Source organism: Ornithorhynchus anatinus, chromosome 15, assembly GCF_004115215.2.
Source record: "Ornithorhynchus anatinus isolate Pmale09 chromosome 15, mOrnAna1.pri.v4, whole genome shotgun sequence".
Lineage (NCBI taxonomy): Eukaryota > Metazoa > Chordata > Mammalia > Monotremata > Ornithorhynchidae > Ornithorhynchus > Ornithorhynchus anatinus.
This window is the reverse complement of record NC_041742.1, coordinates 4,095,221-4,118,823: the sequence shown is the minus strand read 5'-3', so window position 1 is coordinate 4,118,823 and position 23,603 is coordinate 4,095,221. Positions and strand designations below refer to the sequence as shown.

The window sequence follows — 23,603 nt, the reverse complement described above, 5'->3', positions numbered from 1 at the left end:
GACCAAAATTTTGTATGACTTTATGGAATAATATCAATTCCCGGCCTTAGGTACTAAAAGACAATAAGGGCGAGTTCCAGAACTTCAAGGAAATAAGTTTTTAGCAGCTTGTATTTTGGAAGCATCGATTACACTCTCTGAGACATGAAAGAGCACTGGCCGGGGGGGAAAGGGGAGAGAGGGGTGGTAAGGAGGGAGGAAAGAACAGTTCACTAGCGCTCACTTTCAAAGGGTGAATAAATTGGGTTGATAAGTATATCTTTTAGTAAATTCACCTAACTTCATAATATCGGCCATGTTCATATATTACTGTTCGACTAAGGAAATTTAGCATCTCCACAGATTGTGGGAGACAGGAACTTTCTTTAAGGTCTCCTATTAAACTTGAGCGTCAAATCCCTTGAAAACAGAGGGAAGAGAAAGGGATGTGTTTCTTGGTAATGACACTCTAGCACACTCAACTAAATAGCAGTTATGAGCGCTAATCGGTTGGTGCCTGGAAACCTGTCCATTTTAGAAACACTTCATGAAGAGGAGGATGAAGAAAGGTTAACCATGTTTAGATCTTTAATGGAAAACGTATTACTCAGTATCCAGAAGGAAAACCCGTTTACTGCATGGAAGTAACGCACCTGCTTGGAGTCTGGAGGCTTTTTTTCTGGAGTTCGAATTTTATTCATTTCAGGTCCAGGAATGGCATCGCATTTACCTAAAAATTAAGTCAAAACATTGTCCATTTCCTTGAATATATTTCAAGGTATGTGGAGCCCAGAGAAATTAACAACCCTTAAATTAGGAAAGAAAGCTTGAAAGAATTTTCACCCCTGATTGCCATTTTACAGTTCTTTTAGATTTTATTCCTTAGGGAGCTTCTAATTCTTCTGAACTGTTGAGAATTGGTAAAAGCTGGAATAAGTAAATTTCCATTACCAAAGAAAATAATTTAAGGAAGAATATCCTTAAGACACACAACCTTCAAAATTGAGATAGGCACAATTCCCCAGCCATACCCCTTATCGCTCATTTACACTTCCTGATGGTACAAAACAATCTGTTGCCATTCTGAATGAATAAAGCCTGGGTACCTGGATAACTTACAGACGTGGAATCTAATTTTCTCCGTGCCCAAGTTTACTCCTTGGGAATGGATTAGGAACTTGGGAAGATACTTTAACTCTCTGAGTCTGCTATAGGCTGTTGGGTTCTGTGGCTGTTTATGCATAGTGTGTGCAGAGATGTGCTAAAAGGTTTTCTGCTGTTCCTACATGTCTACCAACTCCATTGTTTTGTATACTCCCAAGTGCTTAGTATACAAGGTAATCGGGCTGTCCCACATGGGGCTCACGGTTTTAAACCCCATTTTACAGATGAGGTAACTGAGGCCCAGAGAAGTTAAATGGCTTGCCCAAGGTCACACAGCCACAAGTGGCAGAGCCGGGATTAGAACCCACATCCTCTGACTCCCAAGCCCGGGCTCGTTCCACAAAGCCACACTGCTTCTCTATCTTCCAAGCTCTATTAAAACCACAACTCCTCCAAAAGGCTTTCTTTGATTAAGCCCTCACTTTCCCTACTTGCCCTTCTTCTGCATTTAAGTCTCTACCCCTTAAACACTTTGATATTCATCCCAATCCCAGCTCCACAGCACTTAGGCAATCTATCCTTATATTATGCCATTTCCCCTATTGGTAATTTATTTTACTTCTGACTTACCATCCATCTGTAAGGTCCTTGAGGATGGCAATCGTGTCTTCCAACCCTACTGTACTGTACTCTCCGAAGCGCTGAGTACTACGCTCTGCACACAATTAAGGCTCAATAAAAACCACTGACTGATGACTGAATTAATTTTTCCAAAATGATATGATTAGAAAACCCCCCAAAAGAAGTTGGTAGCATTCTTGGGCTGGGGGCTTTTATTTTAGTTGAACTGAAATTCGGATGGATAATGCTTAAACACACCTTCCAGGGACCATGCTTAATTTTGCTGCAGGCACTTAATGTCAGCGTTTTAAAAAAATTCCTTCTGCCCTCCTTTAAAGTCCACCTTAACAATTTCAGGAACCTCTGCTAAAAAGTTCACTCAGGTACTATAATATGCTTTGAAACCAGCTAACAGCAAGACTATGAAAATATGCTAGTCATGAAACACGAACTGTGAACAACCCTGGCTAATTATTTTCTCAAAAACCAAGGAAACTCTTGGAGCATTAAGCAATCAATCCATTTTTGATATGGAGAGATAATCCACTCAGAGAAACAGCATGGTATAGTGGATAGAGGCTGGGCCTCGGAGACAGAAGGAACAGAGTTTTAATCTGGCTCCACCAACTGTCTGATGTGTGACCTTGGGCAGGCCACTTCATTTCTCTATGCCTTAGTTCCCTTATCTGCAAAATGGGGATTGAGACTGTGAGCCCCATGTGGGGCAGGGACTGCGTTCAACCTGATTTGCTTGTATCCACTCCAGCTTTTAGTGCCTGGCACACAGTAAGTGCTTAACAAATACCACAATTACTATCATTTGGAAAATCTTGGTTTTCTTGAGTATTCGGGGAAATTTGGAAGGCTCCATGGAAACAACAGAACCAGGCAAAGCAGCCCCTAGTGGGTGGTAACACTACATGACCTAATCTTCAAAGGCCATTCTGACAAGAGTTGCTGAGAAGGGAAAAAAGTGAAAGCTTCATATAAATCGTCTTGATTCCCAAGAATCTGGAAACTAGTAGAGGCTTGCCCAGGAAAGAATATGAAAAATTACATTAAAAAAAAGAAAAGACTGGATCCTTCCTCCTTCTTAGAGTTCTTCTAGATGTAAAAATAAAATAACTACCTTGGACTCATTAATGCATAGGAGTATAAATTATTAAATACATTACAGAAATATTCTGATGCATTCTGGGGCATACAAAAGATTTCTGCTCTGCTATGTCAATTTTAACTGACTACTAAAGCCCTTACAATGTGTACACTCTGCTATGGAATGACTGCCCTCTAGCCTAAGTAATTGGATTCTGGAGTCTGGACTCCTCATGGTCTAGTAGGTGAATGTTTTCCTCGCTATCGGGAATATCAGCCCCATATTGTTTTGCATAAAATTCCATATGTTCAGGAGCTCGAGAAAATCATAAGCAACTCACCGTTTCGGTTTTGTTCATGCAGATCCTTGTCCTGGTGCGGGATTTGCTGTCCTATACTAACTGGGGAATGGTGTCCAAGGCCATATGGAATAGGAGATCCCCGGCCATGGGCCTGCAGCAGGTTCATGTTATAGGCCATTGCTGCCTGATGAGTAATGATCCGGGGATCAACTGCAAACCTACCCTGGTAGCCTGTCCATGGAACCTAGATAACGAGAAGAATTCCAATTAGGAAATCACTCTATGAAAGAAATACAGAACTGACTAGCACAACCTCTGTTTCCTACGCTGTTGAGATGGGAGGAAATAAACAGAAGTGTCACTTCAGCTCAAAGAAAGTACAAAAATTGAAACTGTAGCAGAAACTAGTCTTTTCAATTTTACAAACATTCACCCTGAAAGATATAATACTAATTTTTGGATGAAGGTTTATATTTTCCAGAGTTTAAAATGCAAAATTCAGATCCTCTTTTTGGAGCTTCTTCTAAAAGACAAGAGTCTCGTGCGTATTTTAATCTTTATGCCAAATGAGCTAGAGTCCATTTCTCATGGACACAAACACTGCAAGACACCTTATCCCGAAAAACAAAAAGAGCAATCTGTCTTGTATGTGATATAGATTATTGATATAGAATGAATAATTATGACAAAATGTAGACTGCTGTCCTTGTTCAAGTGTTCGTGTAAATGCAGATTCCTGGAGCCCTTGCACCAAGCAGGCTTCTTTGACCTAATGAGATGAAACAATTAGTTCTTAGGAACTTCTTATCGAAGGCAGATGATGGGAGGTCTTGCCAGGCTGTCTAGGAAGAAACAGTCCAGCCACAATATAAAGCCTTTGGGCAAGGCTCATGGCTTGTTTCTTCTTAGCCGTAACTCTCAGGAGCTTCTTGGGCTGAAACTCTACCTGCCTAGAGGCTGGGCACGCCCAGGGCTGGGAAGAGTTCTAGTTCGTCCAAGGTACGGCAACAAATAACTCCAGCTATCCCAAGAATCCCAAAGTACGGGTGTCTGCTGCAATAATAGGAATCCTGGTGCCGGTCTCAACTCAGTTGGAAACACAGATGCAGCGTGTGAGTAAAAATTCATTTGATCGTATTTTAATGAATCTTACTGTGTGCAAAGCACTGTATTAAGTGCTTGGGAAAGTAAAATACAAAAATAAAAAATGACTCTAAATGTGTCAAAAATGGCCTGTTGCATCATTATCCTAATATTGTTTTATTGGAAGGTCAAAACCCTGGTGGGTAAAGCTTGATAAGGCCTGCATTCCGCCTCTAAATAAGGCCATTCATTCTCTTAGATTTCCTTCTGGGTGGTGCTGATGGACTGAATGGCTGACTACTCACAGCCTCTTCAAGATAATGCTGCAAAGTTTACTTGAGCTCTGACATTTCCTCTCCTCTCATCCTCAACCTTTGGATCATTCTGACTGTCTTGAATTCTGTAGACTGATTACAGCTCATTTTCATTTAGCATGGGTAATGCCAGACCCATCTAGCATAGGTTTGAACCTGGAATCCTGGGTAGTGTAAGGACTCCCTCCAAGAACTAGCTATTTTATAGTTGCCTTGGATTGTTGGTTTTGTTATTTATTGTTTTTGTTTTCCCCAGTTACTGCTTTATGGGCCTGTTTATCTCCCTTTCAGTTGGGAGCTCCAGAGAGGGAGGTACTCTGGCCAAGTTCAAATTATTCTTGAGCTTAGTAATGAATACCATTATTACTAATACACAGATATTCACAGAACACTTTGAAAATTAAGTATCTGCATATGTACACAAAATCTCATTTAAATACTGTAATATTGGTACATATTTGCATTGCTATTTAAGCATACGACAATATTTATTGCCTTTTATCACCACCCTCTAATATTTATATTGTTTTGGCCAATTTGGGGGGCTTAGGAAACGCATTAATCCATGTTACATTATCTCCAGTGGGAAACTATACTTCAACGCTCTGTGTAACACTACTTCCACAAAATCAGTTTAAGAGCAATGTTGCCATCAAGCAAGTTTGTGAATTCACTGGACTGAAAATTCTGTTTTGGGCACAATGTCATCACAGACCTCTTATTCCTTCAAAAGCTTTTAGTTGGACAGGCAGGTACAACTACATCTGTAAAGCTACAGAATTGAACTAAACCTCCAAAAGATCAGTTAGCTCTGCCGACTTGGTCAAAAATAAAGTCTTTTTCTTATAAGCAAATTTAAATTATCATTTTTCTCCCAGGTTTCCATTATCCAGAAGATAAGCTGTAAATAGTATTAATACCTCCCATTGCATGAAAAAGATTTCCAAATGCAAAAACTAGTACCTGCAGTATGGCTACTTTATACGCTGTTTAGGATAATCACTTTTTTGATATTAACCAGCACAGGACTGTACTTCATTCTAAGTCTTTATAGTTATACTTCTGATGTGGGTACTGATTTTGTAGGTTTTGGGTAGGCTATATTGAAAACCTCTGCTATCCAGAGGTACTGGTTAATTAAATGAGGTCAGCTTCAATAATTTACCAAAAACAAGAACGAGTTATCCTAAAAATTAAACTGGGCAACTACCTGCCCAGGATAACCCAAAGTTCAGATGACTGAATAAAACAGCCTTCATATACAACATTTAAAAATCAATACTTACAGGTAAAGGCACTGACATGACCATATTTCCTCCGTAAACGGCAGGTACATAAAGAATGCTTGTACCAGTGTGAGGATCTATCCTTTGAACAGGGCTTGGAGATTTTCCCAAATTGGGGTGAGGCCCAAGAGGAGGAGGAGGAGGAGGAGGAGGCGGTGGTGGAGGTGGAGGTGGAGGTGGTGGTGGAGGAGGAGGAGGAGTATATGCTCTGATCGGGTTGCCAATGAGTACTGAAGGATTGGGTTGAACTGGAAAAGAAAATGAAGGAAATAAATAAAAGACTGAACAGCCATTATAACTCAGTAAGAAAACTGAAATTTTTCCAAAGAGAATTATTCTAAAGCAACATTTTCCAGGTAATCCTGTTGAAGTCCATAATCAAAGGGTTAAGTACATGCATGCAGTATTTGAAACTTCAAAATGCTTTTTACACCCACATTTATTAACTGTTCTTTAACTGTTCCTGAGACAGACATAAATTTATATCTGTATTTCTCAACAGAAGTTACAAAGTACTCTGAGAATTGGAAAAGTGATGCTTTATCAAGAGACATTCTTTCAAAGGAAAAAAAAGTGAGTTCTATTCTCTTGTCCAGGGATAATGAGGTGCTACAAGGACTCCCAAGAGGAGAAGTGGTCGCCCTGAGGAAGTATCTCCCTACACTCTCTACCTGGTTCTCTCCTTGAGACTGGTTAATGCTGCTTCAAGTAGAAACTTGCTCCCTAGTGGAAGTGGTCTATGCTGATGGCTGAATCACATGAAATAAATACTGTTCACAGTCCCACCCCTTGAAGGCCCTTTGCAACATCTCTTCAGGGTGGAATGCTGAATAAATGAGGACAGAGGGGAGAGGGAAGAGAAGGACAGAATCTGGTTCAAAATTTCCAGGAGAGATTTATCCTGTAAATACAACTAAATAAAATAAATACAATCAGGGATCAAATGCAAGTAGGCGGGGTTTTCTTTGAAACTCATCCTAGAGCCTGCACCACATGGTCTATGGATAGCAGTTTCACCCCCAAATTTCATACCAAATGTCATCTATCTTGGATGCTAAATAAAGAATAGTCGAAAATGTTTTTATTTCAGCCTAATTTTTTGGATATTACATAAAGTATAAACTTTTTTTTACAAAAAGTACTACAGATCTAAGTCTCATCAATATTATGGCTTACTACAACACTTACTATCCTTTATGAATGTCCCCAGTCTTAAGTTAAATTTACCTCATGGGTATTTGTGTAAGCAAAGGGAGGAGAATTTTTCTGTAAAACAAGAGTTACTTACCAATTCCTTCACTATGGAAATGATCGTTCTGGTTGTGAAGATGAACTTTCCCCTTTATGGAAAAATAAACAAGTCTTACATCAGATTTAACAATGGGGGGGTAGGGGTAGGAGGGCGGAGACTTTTCAAATACCATACAAATGAAAAGCATAGAGTGGGGGTTAACTACTGACACAATAGTCATGTGTGCAAGCTTGCAATTAAACACCTTCTTTTCAGACTGCTTAAAAGGGATTACTTTCTTTCCTCCATATAAACATTTCTGCCAATATGTAGGGTTTTAGAGCTCAATTAGGACAGAATGTAACAGAATAATTGGGGAACTGCACACTGCTATCGTGAAACACCTGTAACATGATGTGACTCAGTGCAGCAGTGCTCATTAAAGCTTGCTTCAATCAGACTATTTGGATAGCATAGCGACACTGTGTGCCTAGTCTATTAGCACAGGACAGGGAAGTAATCTACAACCGTTCGAAGTCCACTACCTTGTTTACTGGTAACAGTGGAACTCTGAGCAATAGCAAATTGGTTAAGTCTCTAAGAAAGTATCAAACGATGCAAACTGCTTGAAGCAAGTTCTTTGTTTTCCACAACCTTCTTACATTTCACTGGTGTGACAAAAGCCTAGGTTGCTTTCTAATCATCTTTCCACTGAAACAATGGCAGAAGTGACATAATTTTCTGAATAAAAGGCTTTGCAGGGACACACGATTGTGTGGTGGGAGATATGCTCGCATTCCCATATTTCATTGGCAAAGTTACAATAGTGATAGCTACGGTTGACAGTTCGCAAAAATAAAAAGGCTTGTTTCCTCATAAAATTCTTGTGAATTCTGCTCTGGAATTTCAAATGCAGAATTTTTTTTACGGAAAAGTTCAGGTCTTGACTTCAGGAAGGATGCAAACTTTAGAAAGCGTGACACTGAAGTGGGGTTTTTTTTGCCTTACAACAGTGATTCTTGGAACCTAAAAAGAGTGAAAGAGTAAGAAATTCTTTCCCATTATCACTCAGAAAAAAAAGTGAATGAAGAAATAACTGAACATAATCCCCCCACCACACACACACACAAACACACGAGGGCACACCCACACCCCCAGTGCAAATCAGAGATATTGGTTAAGTACTAAACAGCTGAGCTAAGTGGCCCCAAAGTTCTACGCAATGGCTGTTAACCTTCTGATCAAATACACTGCTGAATATATGTCTACTAACATGCTTTCATCACATAATTATCCAAAGAGTTCCTAGGTTATATGTTACAGGCACGTAGGCCTAGAATCCGGGGAAATGAGAGACGGTGAACCTAACGGCCTCTGAGCTAATTGCTGGAAGCCAGAAAGAGGAACCCAACAAAGCTGCCACTGCTGCCACCATCTCCATAACAAGCTGTAAGTGCAGCTGTTCTGAACAGCCACTTCTAAATGGACAGGAGCTGAAATGATCCAACAAAAAGTGGGAGAGTCCAGAGAGCTCTAAGCTGTTGGAGGAAATGAGGTTCACTGACCTCCAGTGAGAGGTAATGCTACATTAGAAGTGATGGTGGAGGTTAGTTCCCGCTCCTGAAGCCAAGTACTATCAGGACCTGCTACTTCAGCCCCTCCACTCTTCATTCTACTGTAGATACTCAGGACAGCTGGAATCGAAAAGGTAGCCGCCACTGCAGGATTGGGAGCTGAGGAGCAAAACTGCTCTGACTGCCTTTTCTGCTTCATTCTACCTTCCTTCCATCTTTACCGGCATATTGCTGCTGAAGCTGGTGGGTCTATCAGTACCACCTTGGAGTCTGTGAAAAGGGATTACGTATCCCCGGGGGCATGGAAGTAGGTCTACCAAAGTGTATGCCAACCACTGAATTGTAAGCTTCTTGAGGGCTGGGAGCACAGCATTTACTTTTACTGTACGTTCCCCTATGCCTAAAACACTTCTTGGCACACTGAACGCAGTTGATTAATAATGATGAAGATGATGATGAAAATGGGAAGTCGGACCAACTTAAGTGAAGACAGAACAGTCTTGAAGACAAGACGAAGGGAAGGAACAGGATGGAGACAAAGACAGAGAACCATAACTCTCCCTTCAAGAGTCCCCCTTATGTAAATTACACAAGAAGACATATATATCTATATCTAGATATATATCTTCTTGCTTAATTTCCTGCTTTGGGTTTTATCATTTGAGTGCATCCTCTTTCACCTAGAGTGGGTTTGCAAATTATGTACCCTTTGTTTTCCCTACTGAATTGCCTGTTGCTCCTTCAAGACAGGGACCACAGCTTTTTCTACTCTAGGTTTCCAAGTGCTCAGGACAGAGCTGTGCTCACAGTTGAGAAATAAGAGAACGGGAAAGGAACAACAAGGAGGCAAATGAGGGGAGGAAACAGCACATAATGAAGGAGGAGCAAAGGACAGAGAGGCAAAAATAAGAGAGACGATAAGGGAGAAAAAACACAAAAAGTACTTGAATTTAACATGGGCCTTGGCTAGTTATGGTAGTTCTTAGTCATCATGGGACTGGCAATGCTAGTGAGGAAAAAGGAAACTTCTCACTTCTTGGAGATTCATTAATACAGGTCCGCAGTAGTGGCAAACAAGACGGCTGCCTGAGATCAGTTATTTAAAATGACCCTCGGCACAAAAAACCTTCACGGCTTTTTAAGATACTGTAATGGCTTCAATTTCTTCATTTTATGAACAAATTATACGCTTTACCTTGGGTGGTGATTGCTGCTGTTTGTTGGCATTTCCTGAATGCTGCTGTCTTAGAGCACGGGGTATAAATTCAGGAGCGAGTGGATTTAACACATAGGTTTTCTTTAGCTCTAAAGCCTCTAACTGAGCCTTGATCTGTTCAAAAGTGATGCCATGTAGGCTCTCATTGTCATGACAGAGGGCAATAAATCGCTCCCAAAATTTCCTATGGGAAAGATTTAAAAGATCAGATTAGAACACAATAAGAGCGAATGGATCATATACATGAATATGAAGTTAAGGACTCTCAATCCCAGGAAACTCTCAAAAACACAGATGACCACCAGCTGTCTGATGTGGTTTGGTAGCAGTCCTACCTGAACTCCTCAAATTCACTCCTGCAACTACAATTAGGAGGCCAAGAAGAAGTTAGTTTTGTTTTTCTGTTACTTGAAAAATTTCCCACTAACAACAGCTTCTTCAAACACCAGCCAAATAACTGCCTTAGCTCGGTACTGGGAAAGCTAAGTAGTACACACGTATGAGTTATGTCATACACAAGATGTGGCAGGAGCCAGAAACTAGCCTGTAGTTCAGAAGGTCCCATTTTAGACAACGGCTCTTGACGATGACACATCCTTCCAGGCTGAAACTGCAAAAATCCTTTGGGTACTGAAAAGGAAAACTGCAACAAGAAATAAGGCCTAGTGGTGGTAGTAATTTGTCATTTATGTGCTTGTGTTTATGATCTATGTGAACTTCACTTTGCACCTGTGTTAGGGCTTTCCTTTTAAATGTATATATTTTTGATCATACAGTATTCTCATTATGTGGAGAGTTTTTCAAGGACGAGATTATTTATTCTTCCACCTTATCTATTCACAGTGCCAAAGACAAATGCTGTAGATTGACTGAAGAGCTGAAACTTTCAACAATAAAAGATGTTGTTTACCACATCAGTCAACAAGCATTTATTGTCAAACAGGATTCAAAACTGCACTAATGCTTTAGAATACGTGCATATGTGTGTTTGTGTGCATGAGCACAGATACACTTAGTGCATAGCGCAGGGGCCTGGGTGTCAGAAGGACCTGGGTTCTAATCCTGGCTTCGCCACTTGTCTGCTGTGTGACCTTGGGGAAGTGGCTTAGCTGTGCAGTACCTGGCACACAGTAAGCACTTAAAAACACCATTAAAAAAAATTATATCTCTATGCACATGTCCACACTTACGTGTATAAATGAAGCATATATAAAGTGACTTTATCTGACTGCTACAGGTATGCAAATCTTTGTAAAGGACATAATCAAAAGATTATGTTTTATAAAGCTAACAAAGGAAGGTTAAATGATTGTTTCCACAGTTGATATGTTTGAATGCAACAAGTAATGTAAATGACAAGTGACCACTAGGAAAAGGTTTTTTCGGGAGGGGAAATTTTATTGTGATTGTCCAGAAAATTCTCCATAAAGGTTATGTCAATGATGTACAAATTCCATTACTTTCAGAAATGGCTATGACAAAAAGTAATGTTCAGGTGAACTAAAAAAAAATCTGGCAAATAAAAAAGATTTGGGAAGAACATAGAAATTTGAATTATAATCCCTAAAATTACATTTTAATAAGAATACTAATTCGACCCCTCTCTAAACTAGATGGTTCTAATTCATTTGGGGCTTCTTAATTTTTTAAAGTTTAGCATGTAAATCCTATCAATACATAATTGGGCCCATTCAATTTAAATATAGACACTCTACTTGGCTCTCTGGCTTCTTCTGGCCATAAATTCCACTACAAGCTATATGCAGAAGTATTTCCTTTCATTTGTTCTAAATTTACCAGGCTTCAGTTTCACTGAATAACACTCCTTGTTCTATGGGGCACAGGGAAAAGTGGAGGTAGAAAAGAGGGGAATGAGACTTGCTCAACTTTGAGTACATTCAAAGTATTATAGGGTATTAGCAGGTACTCTACTTTTTCTTTCAAGAAAAGAAACTACCTTATACATTTCTAGGGATAACCCTGTTCATACACCCAGTCTTCAGTTAACCTACTAGCCCATACCCCTGTTTGTTCCTTAACCCTTTATTTTCTACTAAAACTTTACAGAGAGGCAGCAGAAAAAGTCTAAAACAGTAGTCACACCAATGAGTGAATACCACTGCAGGACACAAAACATAAGTCATTTTCACACATTGAGAGAAAAAAGGAATCAGGAGTAATAGCTACACTACAGTGCTAGCACACTCGAGTATCAATGTAAATATCTGGTCCTTTGCTGATTTCCAAGGCTGAAAGTAAGGCTTTGCTGATCGATTCAAAATCCAATGACATTTTCTCAACTGAAAAAAACATGTGGTCCCAAGCAGACCAAGACCTGTATCCACACTATATCCTACATATCCCAGGGCTTGGCACGGTACCTTGGCACAAAGTAAGTGTTCAATAAATACCACAAGTATGGTTTCCCTAAAGTACAAATGACCATCAGCATAATGGACAGAAGGGAATCCTGCTTGGATAGAAACAAGACTTTAAGGTCTTCTGAATTTATCTTTTATGGATAAGAATGAGGCTCCAGGGAGCAGAAGGAATGTGTCAAAATGAGAAAACAAGGCTTTCAGCTCAACTAAAACTATCCCGTGAAGAGTCCAAAGACTAATAAGTCCCCTAGTCACCTTTCCTCAAAATGGACAAAAACAAGGAGGGGTCTGATGGCTTACACATCTGCATGGGTTTTTCTGAACACACGGAATGCTCAGGAAAAGCAGAGCTTCAAAAGCACTTCCAAAATGACATTTCTCATGAAAAAGATAAGCGAGAGAACAGCGGGACACGCCAGGCTACCTCACTTCTCTACACTGCCAGCAAGACCCAACCAGACTGGCTACCGAGAAACGTCATCACGGTGTCTCATCTGCAATGCGACCAGTACTCACCTCAGCACCGATGACCTCTGCAGCTCAACAGAAATGGGGGAAGCTTATGGAGCAACACCAAGATACCTAAACTGTACATCCTACAAAAAATAAACTGATGTACCAGCATACCTGAACTATTAAGCCAAATGGCTACTCTGAGAAATCTGCCTTGATGTTAAAGTTACCCTGGAAGGGTTCAGTCCTTAAAATCAGTTGAAGATATCCTGACCGGCACATTTCCCCTCCCCTTCAGAGTGAAGCTAGCCCACGTTTGAGAGTTTCAGCTCTGTTCAACCTGTTCTAAGACACCAGATTTGAGGAGACAAAAAAGCAGGAAGCTAGGATCAGAATACGTTTCTGGTCTCCCAGGAAACTTCCAACTTGACAGGCCGTGGAGCATCTCTTTGCTGGAGTCATACAAGAGCTGCAATTTGCTCATGACTCACTTCAGAAAAATACATACACGAGACAATACGAAGATTATTATGAACTGCACTGTGGTATTCAGTCATCACCTGGGACTAAATAATCCTAAAACTGAAGTTATGTGCCTCAAAGATATTTTAGACCCAAAGATTTCTATTGGCCATATGGTGTTGAACACTGTCATCGAATTATACAACTTAGGAAGACTACTGTCCAAGGAAGTGCAAGGAAGCTGAAAATGAAATCGTGAAGTGTGGGGCAGCAACAGGACATCAATCTCCAGCTCAAACTAGGGGTCGACAGAGATCTAATAGGGGGTCCAAGCTTTCTAATAGACATGGTCCTCCCAAGGATTTGTGCCATACATTTGTCTTCTTGAGCAGTTCTATCAGCATCACCTAACAGGCAGGACGTCAAGTCGGGTATACAAAATAAAGGGGGGGAAGCAAATGTTTTAATGATATAGTAAGTGTAGCCTTAAGCAATGCCATATAGAAATGAACCTCCAGGAGACAAGTGCAAACATAAAAGACTAGCCTAACATGCATGCAATACCAAAAGACAGGCACAAATTCAATGACAGACACTGACAAAAGATATTCACAAAGGACAGTCTTTATATGCACCCATGTGGAATGGACAATTGGATGTGCAACATTCTTTTCAGCCACACCTGAACACACAGATTGGACATTACCAACAGAAGGAGTGTCCTTGAATAGAGGGGTCAGTTCTCGTTCTTTAGGAAAGTAAATGTACGAAAATCAGTTGAATAATTTGTGCCTGATTTTCCAGAACACATAACAGCTCCTGAATGAATGTTACAAGGATTTCTATGATGCTTGGAGCCAAGGGAAATGGAAATATTTCCTGGCTAACTGGATGTATTTCCTCCTCAGCTTCCAGGTTCCTGGTGGCATTCTCCGAATGGCTACATATGACTGGATGAATAAGACTGGATAAAACCTTAGTTTGCCCACCAAAAATGATAATGGAAAGGACCACATCTTCAACTCTGACATTCTGGAGTTACACTGATTAACTTCTCAGAGAATCCAAGTTTGTTTAGTAGCTGCCAAAGCCTGGACCTACTAAGAGCATCAAATACTTCTGAAGAGGTCCTCAAATTAGTAAAGTGAGCTGGATGTTTCCTGTACTTCTCCTGTATCTGATGTTCAACAAATACCCTGACTGCAGTGGTGGGATCTAATGTCTCATTGTGACTCTGAAAATTCAAAATTGCTATTTTTCAGTAACCAAGACAGGACTTTGGCTCTTATGCTGCTTGTGATAGAGAGCAACGAAAGGCCATATTACTTTCCAGTCAACTTTCTCACCCTTCCTCTAAAGATGGCCTGAACCATGGCACTCTTTAAATCCTGCGGCAATCCCACATGTTGAGGAAAAGTCTATTCAGATGTTCACGCAGAGTATCATCTCTGTCTGTGGGCGTCAGCAGGTGTGCCGTTAAGTGTGGGGTAGCAATAGGACATCCATCTTCAGCTCCATCTAGGTAGTGACAGAGATTTAACAGGGGTCCAAGCTTTCTATTATACATGGACCCTCCACAGATTTGTCCCATACATCTGTCTTCTTGAGCAGTTCTATCAGGACATCAAGTCAGGTACACGCAAAAGGTTTGGGGGTAGGGGGGAAGCAAATCTCTACCAAATTCCTAGGGATTCTGGTTTGCTCACTTTGAAAGAGGTTAGAATAGCTATAAAATCCAAGTGATTTTAATGGTCATCAGAAGGACCTGGGTTGTAATTTCAGCTCTGCCACCTGTCTGCTGTGTGACCTTGGGCAAGTCACTTAACTTCTCTGAGCCTCAGTTACCTCATTTGCAAAATGAGTATTAAGACTGTGAGCCCCTTGTTTGGGACATGGACTTGCTTCCAACCTGATTAGCCTGTATCTACCCCAGCACTTACTACAGAAGAGTACTAGAGTACTACTTACTACTAGAGAAGCAGCGTGGCGCAGTGGAAAGAGCACGGGCTTTGGAGTCAGGGCTCATGAGTTCAAATCCCAGCTCTGCCACTTGTCAGCTGTGTGACTGTGGGCAAGTCACTTAACTTCTCTGTGCCTCAGTTCCCTCATCTGTAAAATGGGGATTAAGACTGTGAGCCCCACGTGGGACATCCTGATTCCCCTGTGCTTACCCCAGCGCTTAGAACAGTGCTCTACACATAGTAAGCGCTTAACAAATACCAACATTATTATTATTACAGTGGCTAACACATAGTAAGTGCTTAACAAATAAGATCAAAATGTGATCTTTCAAATTTATTCCATTTATCCAAGAGCTCTGTTGTTGAATGTGTAAACAATATATTTTTTTCAATAGGCACGAGTCCCACATTTCTTGTACTCTTTTCCAAAGGTAAAGGTTCAGGAACTTTGGGACTCAAGGCAATGACGTATTTGGGGAAAAAATGGCCACTGAAAACGTTGATAAAGTACCAACATAGAGCCTTCCTGAAGACAAACTGTGTGCTCTCTGCTCTCTAGAGAGGAAGATAATACATACCCTCTCGGCAAGAGAATCTTCTTTCTAGCTTTAAAAATCATCTAGGTATATATCACTGTTGGCCTCAGCAGAGCATCTAATTTGGATCCTCCCAACATGAAAAGCTACTATTGCATAATTGTGGTCAGAATTTCTACTGAGCCTGCCAGGATGGGGAAAGCACACAGAGATGTCTGGCATCAGCTTGCTGACAAGGTTCTCAGCGGTCTTGCGGTAAAGAGGAGATGGAAGAATCAGGCTGCCTTTCCTGAGGGAGGAGGGCACTCGAGTTTTGCTCTGAACATGCCATCTTTTGGTCTTGGGTTTGAAGTTAAAAATAGAACTGTTGTACACCCATACCATCTTGGTCTAAGAAAGCAATGCGCCTGGTCCCATATCACCTCGACATAGGTGTTCAAAAATAGTTTATTTGATGAAGTGTTATTTCTCTCAGCCTGCTGGGAACACCGGCAAAGAGCATGTAAACATTCCACCAGGATCGGGGACAGTAGTTAAGCCTAACTGAAGTCTTAAAAATGAAGCGAGAGTTTATTTTAATGGAAATCCGAAGATGATCATATTAACGATTTTTATCTCGAATGATTAGAGACTCCCGGGAAAAGAAAAGGAGGCTCCAACGAACTCAAGCAGAGAATGGAGTCTTGGGAAGGAAATCTGTTATGCTCGGTATCTATCACGGCAGCATTCCTTGGTCTCAAGGACTCCAAAATCCCCAATTCTCCTTAAACCTCTCTGGTCGCTCCTTCTCTTTCTTTGGCCAGGCCAACCTTCACCAGACTCTTTAATAGTGATCAGTTGCCAGGGTTGAATACTGGCCTCCTGCTTTTCTCTCCTTATACTGACTCTTTGAGAGCACATCCACATGCCTGATTGTAGGAACCACCTCTACATGGAAGACTCTCAGATGTACACTTCCAGCCCTATCCTCTTACCTCTTCTTCAATGTCATATCTTTCCCTATTTCTGATGCATCACCCTCTGGATGTTCACCCACCACCAGGAACCCGACATGTTGGAAATCGAGGTCTGTGTCTTCTAGCCTACCAAATCCTCCTCTTAATCCCCACACCACGGCTAACAGCATCCATCTACCCTGTTGCTTACACCCAAAACCTTGGGTCACTTCTGACATATCTTTCTTTCATGTCCACATCGATCTTCTGTGAGGTGCTGACAATTTTCTCTCTCGGAAATAAATCACTGCAATCCTTTTCTCTCTATTCTGGCAGTCACTTACCCAGAGCAGACTTCAGCTTCATCTGGATTGCTGCTCTAGCTTCCTTGCTGAATTGGTAGCCTCTAGCCTCTCCCTACTCCATATTCCAGACCACCTTACCAGAATCATCTCATAAGAGTCAACCGCTCATAAGGTTACAATGGTCTCTGTTCCCACTGAGGTCACATCAAACTCTTAATCACAAGTGCCAAGAATCCGCAACTGCCCCCTCATCTATATAATCTCATCCCTCTCCATTTCCATATGTCTGTGGCTTCTATCCCAGTCAGAATACCTTGCTCACCACCTCACACACCCCACTTTTCCACCAGAGTGATGGTCCTGGAATATTCATCCACCACCTCTCCATCAAATTTACCCTCTTTCTTCACTGAAAATTCTACTAAAAAGCAGCTCATTTAAAGACTTCCCCGATGAACTCACGAGACTAAGTATTCCAACCATTCCACCTTCCACCCAAATATGTGCTTGATGCTACAAAGTAGCCCATGTGCTTCCATGCTTGTTTTTATGTATCTTTTATGTTGTTTGGGACTTGGATCTATTTTTATGGAAGCAATGTCTGTTTATCTGGAATTTCCCTTCACCCTTAAAATGCCTTAAAAGTGGGATCTGTGTGTTTTCTCCTTTGAAACACCCAAGGGCACCCAGTGGTGGCTCAACAAAAACAGCTGAAAGGATGAACATATCCCTTAGAACAAAAATTTGAGGAAATGGTTATTCTCTACCACCAATATGTGACAATTTACATAGTCCTGAATATACTGAGTAGAGCAAGCAAATCAGGAAGTCTCATAAATTTTGAGTGGAAATTATATTTCCCAGAAATATTGATCAATTGAAAGAATAACCCCATTTCCACTGACCAAAAGGCTGAACTTAAGCACGACTGTTTCATTTCTCACAAATTACATTCTCAGCGATTCGTTAACATATGGACACACGACAATGACTGTCCCCTTCCCCCCCACCCTTCGGTCTTGCTTCCCTCACCCTTCTCACACCCCAAATACCTGCATCTTCCAATTGAGCAGAGAGCGATGGGATCACCCACCACAGCCACCAAGGACTGGGCTCTTGTGATGGCAGTGTTGAGGAGTTTGTAGTTGGACAGAAAACCATAATCCAAATCCTCTGTTGAGTCTTCAAGTAGCTGCTCCTTCCTTTTAATTGGAGTTTGTTTGTGTTTGCAAGTGTGTCGGGTTCGCACTGTGCTCAGAAATAAAACCCTAAACTGCTTTCCTAAAAAAATCAGGGTAAGAAGAGTTTAGGTTACTCTCTTCATTTTCACCATGCACTGAAGAGAGAGCATCACATTTTCTAAAGTCCGATTTCTCAGCTTGTCATACTGCCTGAAGGCGATTTTAAAAAGCAACTAGTTGCTGTTCACTTGGGAGTTTCAAAACACAAGTTCACCACGTAAAGGTGCACTTCAAAACCACTATTAGTAAAATGGTACTTGTTAAGAGCTTACTATGTGCCAGGAATTGTAGGTAGTGCTGAGATAGAGAGCAGATAATGCTGGGGTAGACAGCAGATAATCAGGCTGGACACAGCCCGTGTCCCTCATGGAGCTCAGTCTACGTAGGAGGAAGTGGGACTTAAGTCCCATTATTCACTTGAGGTAATGGAGGCACAGAGAAGTTAAATGACTGGCCAAAGTCACACAGCAGACAAGGGGCAGAGCTGGGATTAGAACGCAGGTCCTCTGACTCCCAGGCCAGTGCTCTTTCCACTAGATCACGTAGCTTCTCAATTTAGTAGCATTTTTTCCCCAAAGGATTTTTGGTCTTCTTTACAGTTAGTCAAGAATGATAATGAACAATCCTTTCCCTACAAACTTTTGTGACCTTTGGGAGTAAATGCATAGGTTAATGATGGACGAAAACATTATCTTAGACTTTCAAGTCCATAATTGCAAAATTCAAATCTCATGAAATCCATACAACTTCCTCCATTCTGGGGCCCATAATCGGGCTGCATTAGTTGCCGGAAGGGATTAAATAGTACTGAGAATGAAAAGACAGAATGTTTTTGAAAGGCTAAATTATCTTCATTGGAATAACAGAAATGAGAATGAGTCATTTTTAGTCATATTAAGTATTTCTACTACCATGTTCATAAAAAGACTGTATTTTCTTTCCTTTGTTGAAATGATTGCTACTAGTTCCTCTACACCAATCATTTTAGATAGACTTTAAAAGAGGCAAAGCTTAAATATGTTTAACCTTTTCACTGAAAAATATGTTCCAGGTATCAGAATTAAAATCATTGTTAAGAAATGTATCCTCAACTACAGCAAGATAAAAAGGACCATGAAAACCATTTCAAAACTTTAGCTTTCTGAAACGATGTTTAGAAACAGACATAAATGTTCCTTACCCTGAACATTCAGTACTCTTTCCACACTGACGTCTGATAATCTCTTTTTTCGAAGCTCAGCCCGAATCCTGAATACTTGATCAGCATATGGTGTAACTACACCAATACTCCCATCATCTAACTTTCCCCAAGCTACAGGCCATTTTCGCCTCAACTCTTCCACACGCTCCACCACCTCAAATACCTGGAAAAGCAAATCAGAGATCGTGATCAAACAATTTTATTCCTTTCTCCTGCTTATTGGACCTCTAACCAGCATGTCCCATTATATACAGAAAGAGAAGAAAAATTTGATGAAGTGGCTGCAGGATGTTTTATAGATTATGGCGGTAATCATCAAGGCCAAATGTATTTAGGAAGCTTAATACTGAAAAGATATCAAATTGAGGATAACTTCAGAAATCTACAAGATCAAAAACGAAGAAATCTGCAAAAATACCTCTGCGTTATTATAGAAAGCGGTACTGTTTTTTTCCTGAACATCTTCTCCTCGTGCTGTAAAGAAGGTCAAAGGATAGAAATCTTTGTGTGCTGGCTGTTTTCCACTTGCCATTAGCTTGCCCTCATAGAAAAGTTCAGATGTGTAACTGTAATAAGCCAAGACAAATAATAAAATTGCAATCTACTACTAAAAAGCATTCAGGCCAAAGAAAAATATTCTATTAACAGAAAAGCACTAATCCACTGTTCTAGTTCCTTGAGCAATTTTATTGCCACAGGTTAACATGCAGGGCGGTTCTCCGTAGTCCAAATCTCCTGTCTCTCTTCTCCCAAGATTCCCGGGCCAGCCCTCTCCAGTTTCTGCTCCTTCTGGACCCACCGTATATGTTACCAGATCTACCACAATTCCTTCTGTACTTCTCCTACTACCTTATCACCTCCTTGCCTCTTCCTCCTCCCCTCCCTGCCATCACCTTCCCCATCATTTTACTGGGGCTCTTGATTTAGCTTTCCTATAACCTCAAGAGGAATTTGAATTGAATTCGCACTGAAATTACACCATTTCGGTTTGCCAGGTTCACTCACACCAATTAAACAAAAGTGTGATACAGTGGAAAAAGTTCACACCTACTTGATGATAGCTTCATGGGAGCGATAGTTCTCACACAGCAAAATTCTGCATGGAAACTCTGAAGGGTAGTGCTCATATAGCCGATCAAGCAATGAAACGTGAAGGTTTCTCTCCCTGGCAAATTCACTGTAGACAAAAGGACTGAGCTGTAACAGACACACACAGAAGGAAAAATTTAACAACAAATAGGCCAGTGATTTTGAAACTACTTACACAAAATCCTTTAATTCCAAATGCCCGGAAGTGCTGAACATGAGGCCTGTGGAGTCTGGGATGTTTTCACAGACTTTTAAAAACTCTATTTGTAGATAGTAACATACTTGAATGTTAGTCTCCCCCATCACAGTGTAAATACACCCCTTGTGGGTAGGGGGATGTGTCGTTCCTTGATTCTGTACTTCCCAAGCATCTGGGACAGTGAGCACCGAGCACCAATGGAGCGTGAGATGCCCACTCAAGAAACATGGCTTGAACTGCGTCTGAACAGCTTACACTGCATCCACTCCTAGGCTTAGTGTACTGTTTGGCATGCGGTGAGTGCTTTATCCCGCAATCATCATCGCCACTGCTGCTACTAGTTAAAATAGCTCTTTTGAATTGGCAGAGTTTTAATGAATATGAAAAGCAAGTTCTCTTGAAGAATCACAGAACCGGTCTGGACCGGCTACTGGTCCGGCAACTGGTCGAATGGTCCAGGTAAGAAGCAGATAGTGTTTAATTTATTCTTAAAGATCTCTGGATACAGAAGTGCAACAGTGTCCTTTCCTAGTCTAGTCACTGTTTAATCATGCCTCGAAAGTCGTAAAGTTCTTCCTTACAGTCAACCCAAATCATTTTAAATTTATTTCCTTTTGTCTGTGGGCCTGGGCAAGCAGTGGCCAGCAATCTTCCTCTAAAAATTTTACACATATTTAAAGATGTCAAACCATGCCTTAGGCTCTCTTCCCTAGGCTCATCACTCCAATTTCCTTAAAGAGTCATTATTTGCTATCTACTGAACTCAACAGCATTTTTACCTATTACTTAAGTTAAATTTTCTTCTATTTTCCTTATGGTAATTCATTATCTCTAGATTTTCAGCATAATACATTGCATTTTCCCCCATGAATATTTCAATTTTCACCCTTTCTACATATTCTGGGAATTAGAATTCTCTTCAGAGTAAAATTTTAATAACTGTCGCTAATGAATGAGGCAGAAACCAATTGAAATTGTTGGGGTTTTTTCCCCAAGCAGGGTCGAGAGGGTTCGATCCCAATTTTCTCTTCACCATTTCGGTAAGCACAGTTTTCCATTGCTGGACATAAAACTTTACCTATCATTCGGTTTAAAGAACAGTTAGACATTAATGACAGAGAACTTCAATGCAATCTCAGTGCTGCAGGTTGCAACCAAGAGTTACAGTGCCAAATGCTTAGTGCGATACTCTGCTCAATAAATGCCACTGATTGACTGATTGAGTGCAAATATATCTGCAACACTCTAAGAATACTTTACGTTCCACAAATCCTGAAAATCACGAGAAGCAGCACGACACTACGAATGAAGTGGGGGATTTGGCACTCAGTTCTCGTCCAGTGTTCCATTTGGGCACTTATCATCTAAGCCTCATTGTTTTAGTATTAGTTACAATTTTCCTTTATTTCTCAAAATAGATCCCGAAATGGCAAAGAGGAAAAAAAATTTTAGAAGGACTTTGTTCTTAGCTTTCTTCGATGAAAATTTTATGAGGAATTGAAATAAAAATTTAATTCACTGCTTTGAGTCTGAAGAAACTTACTTGCATATGGTCTCCAGCCAGGACAATTCTTGTGTTTTTATTAGCTAATGCTAGAGGCATGATAGTTTCACACTCCATGGCCTGTGCAGCTTCATCTAATAGGATGTGTGTAAAAAAGCCTAGAAAATAGAAAAGAGTAAAGAGAAGTTCATTAAGAAGACGAAGACCTCAGAGATAATAATGTGTACTGGTCTTTTGGTTTTGCTGGTGAGTAGTATCAAGTTTATTTTGGTAAAATTAAAATAAAACTAACCAGCATCATTTCATTTTTAAAATTTATTCTTTGACCTGACATACTAAAGTCATAATACTAAAGCTCTGGTCATTACTACTGACTTGGTCTTCATAAAACACTGCTACAGAATATCAAATTGTCAACTGTACATATGCAAGTCTTTACATGGAAAGCACATGTAAGCGACAGTTAAAATACTGGGTGATGCCAATTCCATGTGCGCCAGAAGATGACCCGTTTATATACTGTTGCTGTTTGATGGTCAGTCTTACCAGGTTCAAGATCCAGTTGACAAAGGTACTGTGAAGTATTCAGAGTAACAACTACTACTCGTTGCTTAAGAATGTCTTCTTTCTGAGGCATCTGAAAGGTGGAATGTGTGCTTGAAATCAAACAGTACTGATGGACAACTGGGTGGACGGTCTTCACCCAGCGATTTCTAAAATATACCCTGGAAAAACAAGAGAGGGACTTATTTTCCATTCACCTTCTGTGAAAAGAGTCTCTATTTCAATGTGTCTAATTTTCCATGAAACAGTCCACTTCTTTTGAAGATAAACTTTTCTGGAAAGTGGCAATTAATACAGTTCTGCTTTTGGCCTACTCCAACTGAACCAATCCCATTCTCACTCACCTAACAAGTGAAAGATCATGTTGCATTAAAATAAATTTTAATAATTCTTCCTTTTAAAGTTCAACTTGCTAGCACCATGAAAGTATTTCCTAATTAAGGCAAGGGCTGTTTTGATGAGACCTATAACTAAATTTCCACTAAAACAAAACCTCACCTCCTCTTCAACGCTTCCTGTGCTGTCCTACTACATGAAAGCTCTTGCTTAAAAAAAACAGCTAATAAAATCTCCAACTTTAACCAGCAAAATATGAAATTTTGGGTAAATCTTGGAAAGTCATGGGCAGCATGGACTACATCTGGTTCCAACTAATCACTTGCTCACCCCAAACCATCTATTAGCTTGTTAAAATTGCAATTAGACTCAGTGTCTTCTGGTGTTGAACTCTTTCAATAAATCAATTTGTTTAATGAGTCTGATGTATTTATTTTGAAAATCAAGATATGAATATCGAGAATTTTTAAAGCCACAAGACAGAATCAAAAGGTGGAATGGAAAAGATCAGAAATAACTGCCCTGCAATCACAGGAAAGGTGCGGGGCAGACTTAAGTATATAACAAGGACACAGACTACACATTTGGTAAAAAAAGGGAGTTTTCTGCAGAATTTTTAGTGACGCTAACA

The 23,603-nt window shown here is 40.5% G+C and overlaps 1 protein-coding gene across 3 annotated transcripts in view; it reads right to left on the bottom strand.

Annotated features, from left to right (window-relative positions):
* Positions 1-23,603, bottom strand: part of HELZ (helicase with zinc finger) — a 115,592-nt gene that overhangs the window by 14,965 nt on the left and 77,024 nt on the right. For all 3 annotated transcript variants that reach the window (XM_029079693.2, XM_029079694.2, XM_039914243.1), the window contains exons 18-28: positions 22,619-22,797; positions 22,112-22,230; positions 20,332-20,477; positions 19,699-19,846; positions 19,260-19,443; positions 17,891-18,119; positions 9,785-9,989; positions 7,073-7,124; positions 5,785-6,032; positions 3,141-3,345; positions 633-709 (exon numbers count right to left, since the gene is read on the bottom strand). In XM_029079693.2, coding sequence (XP_028935526.1) covers positions 633-709; positions 3,141-3,345; positions 5,785-6,032; positions 7,073-7,124; positions 9,785-9,989; positions 17,891-18,119; positions 19,260-19,443; positions 19,699-19,846; positions 20,332-20,477; positions 22,112-22,230; positions 22,619-22,797 — 1,792 coding nt within the window. The remainder of the gene's footprint in view (positions 1-632; positions 710-3,140; positions 3,346-5,784; positions 6,033-7,072; positions 7,125-9,784; positions 9,990-17,890; positions 18,120-19,259; positions 19,444-19,698; positions 19,847-20,331; positions 20,478-22,111; positions 22,231-22,618; positions 22,798-23,603) is intronic.